The sequence below is a fragment of the Musca vetustissima genome, unplaced genomic scaffold (assembly GCF_032173495.1).
Source record: "Musca vetustissima isolate MV318-11 ecotype Yass unplaced genomic scaffold, APGP_CSIRO_Mvet_v1 utg891723, whole genome shotgun sequence".
In the NCBI taxonomy this organism is placed as follows: Eukaryota; Metazoa; Arthropoda; class Insecta; order Diptera; family Muscidae; genus Musca; species Musca vetustissima.
In genome coordinates, this window is record NW_026878541.1 from 19,044 (window position 1) to 24,302 (window position 5,259).

A 5,259-nucleotide genomic window follows, 5' to 3' on the forward strand; every position below is an offset into this window, starting at 1 on the left:
CCCTTTAATTCCGCGCGGATTCTTTTACGATTGCGGGAAAGGGAGAAAAAAGAAATTCCGCACGGAATTATTTTTGACAATTGGGCTGTATATATTTTTTTAATTCAAGCTCATGTTAATCTTCAAAAAAAATATAGAGCATTCCAAGGCCTAAAGGCGTGGATTTTTAAATGAATTTTTTTATAAAGCTCTACAAGGCCTTAAGGTGTGGATTTTTAAAAGAATTTTTATAGAGCTCTACAAGGCCTTAAGGCGTGGATTTTTAAAAGAATTTTTATGCAGCTCTACAAGGCCTTAAGGCGTGGATTTTTAAAATAATTTTTATGCAGCTCTACAAGACCCTAAGGCGTGGATTTTTAAAAGAATTTTTATGCAGCTTTACAAGGCCTTAAGGCGTGGATTTTTAAAATAATTTTTATAGAGCTTTACAAGGCCTTAAGGCGTGGATTTTTAAAAGAATTTTTATAGAGCTCTACAAGGCCTTAATGCGTGGATTTTTAAAAGAATTTTTATGCAGCTCTACAAGGCCTTAAGGCGTGGATTTTTTAAAGAATTTTTATAGAGCTCGACAAGGCCTTAAGGTGTGGATTTTTAAAAGAATTTTTATAGAGCTCTACAAGGCCTTAAGGCGTGGAAAAAATCCACATTTCTAATTTATTTATGAAACGTGGTCCATTCTGCGGTAATTTTTTCTTTTCATTTTACTTCGTTTTCGGGAAGTATTTTTTCTTTTTATTTCATTCTACTTTTTGTGTGTGTTTCTGAATCAGTTTTTTTTCTTTTTATTTCATTTTACTCCTCTCCAAAAAGGGTCCAACAATTTGTTGAAAGTCTTCCAGTGTTTAATTTTGTTGTTGCCAATTTTTTCTTTTTATTTCATTTTACTCCTTTTTGGTGATGTTGTTGATTCAATTTCTTTCAAGACTTTCCAGTAGCTGCAAAAGAAACGCCCCTTTTTTAAGTAAGGTAAAAGTAATTGAAAATAAAATATTTTGAACATGCCTCAAAATCTCAAACTTCAGGCACACCTTTCACTGGTAAGTGTAAATTGAATTTGCCAACTAAAATGAAAGGAGAAAAGATAATTTTTTTTTTAAATTTCAATTAAAGATAAAATTAATTTTTGAAATAATTACTTACCTTCAATGTTTTTTATGTGCTCTTGAGTTTATCGTTTATCTTGATTTTAAGAATTACCTTACCATTAAATTGCCTTCTTTTGTTTTCAAATAAATAAAAAAATGAGGTTAAGGTCATCCATCCATCTTAGTTTTGGGAGGGGAAATACTAATTGTTTTTGCTTGTTGGTTGTTGATCAAGAAAGATTTTTTTATATAGATTAAAGTTCAATTTTGTTTTTTAGTTTAAGGCATAATTGTGTCTTAATTGTTAAATTGTACATTAAATGCGTTATCTTTTTTTGTTTATTATTATTTACTTACATTGTACATAAATATATATAGAAATTGTTTTATAAATATACACAATACATATGTTATTTTAGTTGTTTTTGTTAATATATATATATAATTATGTATAAATTGTAATATTATTGTTTTACGGTCTTTCATTTTTATTATTATTATTTTTGTGATTTAAATTAATTTTTATACAAATTTTGTATTAAATTCTCCTCATTTTTTTTGTATTATTTTTTTATAAATATTATTGATTAGTTATTGTAGTATTTGTATTATTTAAATATTTCACAAATATTTAAATTTCTTTTAAGTAGAGTAGTAAATGGAATTTGATTTTTGTTTTAAAAAGTATAAATAAAAATTTGAAAAAAAATGGAATTAAAATTAGTTATTTAAATTATTTTAAGATAATTTGATTTTTCCTAGAAATTTAAAAAAAGGAAATTGAAAAAAAAGAAATTAAAATTAGTTTTTTTTAAATTATTTTAAGATAATTTGATTTTTCCTTTTTTGTTGTTGTGGGTTTGATTTAATTTCAGTTTGTTGTTGTCTATATATTTAACGATCTTTTTAAATGTGTTATTATCTCAAGTATCACAACATTATATATTTCAGGAAAAAAACACGGAAACTAAAACATCTAGACTACAAAGTGATTAAAACAACAAACAATATATAGATATGACAATTAAGTGGACTTACACATTTAAATATTTTGTTTACAAGTTAAGGAACCAAACACTAACAAAATTAAATGCCTTTTTTTAAAGAGAGTGTGAGAGTTGTTAATATTTATAAATATATATAAAGGTCTTAGGAAATATATATAGGCTGGGGAGGTTGTAGGTTTCATTTTTTTTTTTTTTTTTTGTAAAAATTTCTTCAAAATCTTATTCTTGTTGAGCTTATGTTTGTTGTGTCGAATACATATTTTGTTGTGTAAATATTTTGTTGTTGTTGTTTTTAAATATTGCTTGTATCAACCATTTCCAAAAAAACTACCATTCCCTTTTTCATTTTTTATGGTAGTCTTTTTTTATAGAAATTTTGGTCCTGTAACAATGGCTGGATATTTAGCTTATCTTCTTCTTGATTTTTAATTATTCTATTTATATATCATTAACTAGGTGGCCTTCGATTAACGACGATTGATGATATCTTCGCCTCTGGGAAAAGTCTTCATTGTCTTCGTTCATTTGGGTGGGTGATAGATCCACCCCCGGGCAGGAGGGTGTAACCACAATTTGTTCATATTCATGCATGCGTTTGCTGGGAATAAAAAAATACAAATTTTATAAAAAATTTCAAAACAAAAAATTAACATTTTTTAGAATTATATAAAAAAAAATTATAAAAATATCCCCCCTTACCCAAAGCATCGGAATATAACACTTTTCAGCCAGGCAAAGAAATTGAATTCAGCCGTGAGTCCGGGTTTTACGGCCGGATTGGCTGTGCCCACATAAAACCAAACCACAAAGACCACCAGGAAACAGGTTAGGGCATAATACCAGTTAACCAGCAACATGACCAACAACTTGGTAAAGGCCTGAAGAAGAAAGAAAAACAAAAATTAAAATTTATTTTTTTTTTAACACCTCCCTCCCTTTCCCACTTACCCCCAACAGCGAAGCCCAACGATTACAATAACCCGAATACCAATTTTTAGTTTTCGAATGGATGGGCGGTCTAATCGGTGCAATTGGCTCCTCATCTTCATTGTCCAAAGTGGTGACAGCCTCTAGATTACCATCGGCATTTGTACTATTTATGGCCTCTTGGAAAACGGGTGTTGAGGCCGATGTTGAGGCGGCATCCACATTATTTAGACCACCATTTTGTTGGTGTTGTTGTTGTTGTTGCATTTCTAAATTATTACTATTATTCGTTGTTGAAGGCACATGTAGCGGTGAATTTTGTGGACTTTGTAAATTTTTATGACGCACCCGATCAGGGAATAATAAATCTAAATCATTATCATCTTGGGTGGCCCCGTAACGCCGCGTTTCATATGAAGGCGAGGAAGCCTGTATACGAAAACGCTCCTCTCGTTGTTCTTGTATATCGAAGGTTTGAGCCAAGGCGAAATATGAATAATCAATACAGGCATAGGTAAGCAGGAAGGGCATTGTCACAATGGGTGCCAAGAAATTAATGTCACCCACAATAATAAAGGAGACCGTGACCACGGCCACCACACCCATGGCATAGAGGGGGACTTTGTTGGGACCACGCTATTAAATAAAAAAAAATTATTAGAAAAAATCTTCAAAAAAATGACCTCAAAAAAATCCTCACCCCCTTTGCCAAAATATCAATGCCGGGGATAACACTCTCCTTAGCAATGGATTGCAGGACTCGAGGAGTACCATACATGGCACCCAAACACGAGGACATACTGGAAACATAAATACCAGCCAATAATAGAAATTGCACTGCCGATACCTTAACGGAAATCATGAAATCGGTTAGCAAAGTTGCACGTTGGCAGGTGGCTCCAAGGAATAAAATGAAGACGGTGTAGAGGAAGGTGCTAAAAAGGCGATTTGTTTTATTAAAGTTTTCAAAAATTAAAAAGAACTACTTACGAGGTACCAAAAGCCGCCAAGGTACCATTGGGTATGTCCGTGGAGGGTGCTCTCAAATCACCGCTCATATTAATGCCAGACAATACACCAGTAACCGTGGGAAAGAATACACCAAATACTCTAAACCATGAATAGCCATCCTCATACTTCGGCCAAAGATTCTCAACAAAGTTGCTGCTGACCCAGCCATCGAAACCGTTTTCTAAAATAGAAAAAAAATCTAATTAAAAAAAATCCATTAATTTTCTATTTAAAAAATTATACTCACGTGGATCCTCCCCAATGAAACTGCCCACCATGAAATCCAAGGCGGAAATCAAGAGAATCATCAACAATATAAATTGCAGTTTGATGACCCATTTAACCCCAGCCACATTGATGCACCCCAGTAGAATAACAGCAGCGGCAGCAAATCCACGTATAGCCCATTTATTGCCCTCCAGGCCAACCAATCCTGCCATAGATTCACCAAAACCCATGACATTTAGAGCACAGCCGACAGCCTGCCCGAAACAATATAGCAGACCCAATGAGCCACCAAATCGTGAACCCAATGTATGGGCTATTAGGAAATAAACACCACCACTTTCCACACGACATCTTTCACAAATGCCCACGGCGGACAAGACTGACACCAAGGCAATTACCACAGTGCAAAATATAATCAAGAGGGCATTTAAAATACCCGCCTGGGCCACAATCCAGCCGGAACGCAAGAAAACAATAACACCAAAGACATTAATCAAACAGGAGGTGAAGACACCATCCCAGGTGCCGAATAACACCGGTTGGGATATAAAGAAATTGGAACGCCACCTAAGGAAAAAATCGAGTTTTTAAGAAATAAAAAATGAATTTCGATTTGTATGTCTTGCTTACCATGGCTTATCACCCTGCACCTGGGCAAATATCTCATTTGCCCCAGAGGCCTGATGGCCTCCCGAGGCATATGTGTGTTCATTACCCAAATCCACAAATCCTCCCGTATTGGCGGCCCTTTGGCGAAAGTTTGCCACCACCACTTCACCATCATCGTCCGGACTTAAACCAAAACGATTCCAATCCACTTGTTGGGATCGACGATTGTTACCATTTCCAGCGGAGTTATTATTACTCATCTCCCACCAAATTGTATTGTTGTTATTGCTATTGTTGTTGTTATCGTTGTTTTCACTTTAAATTATATGACACCTTATCCAAACGAAGAAAAAACAAATGATTAGCTAGCGCTGCTTTGATATTTCTTCTTC

The 5,259-nt window shown here is 33.6% G+C and overlaps 1 protein-coding gene across 1 annotated transcript; it reads right to left on the reverse strand.

The window, feature by feature from the left end:
• Positions 1–2,523: 2,523 nt before the first annotated feature.
• Positions 2,524–5,127, reverse strand: LOC133323286 (solute carrier family 12 member 8-like). The gene is made up of 7 exons (XM_061532225.1): positions 4,889–5,127; positions 4,278–4,825; positions 4,010–4,211; positions 3,720–3,954; positions 3,041–3,655; positions 2,792–2,970; positions 2,524–2,690 (listed from the first exon to the last, which is right to left on the reverse strand). Exons 1-7 carry the CDS (start codon positions 5,125–5,127, stop codon positions 2,531–2,533), a joined length of 2,178 nt encoding a protein of 725 aa, XP_061388209.1. The 3' UTR covers positions 2,524–2,530.
• Between the last annotated feature and the right edge of the window lie 132 nt (positions 5,128–5,259).

Bases quoted from the DNA above. Each gene is read 5' to 3' on its own strand.
- LOC133323286 (XM_061532225.1), bottom strand. From the start codon at position 5,127: ATGAGTAATAATAACTCCGCTGGAAATGGTAACAATCGTCGATCCCAA. The intron at 3,656-3,719 runs GTGAGGATTTTT...TTTATTTAATAG, and splicing joins TTGATATTTTGGCAAAGGGG to CGTGGTCCCAACAAAGTCCC. The intron at 2,691-2,791 runs GTAAGGGGGGAT...TTTTATTCCCAG, and splicing joins GTTATATTCCGATGCTTTGG to CAAACGCATGCATGAATATG.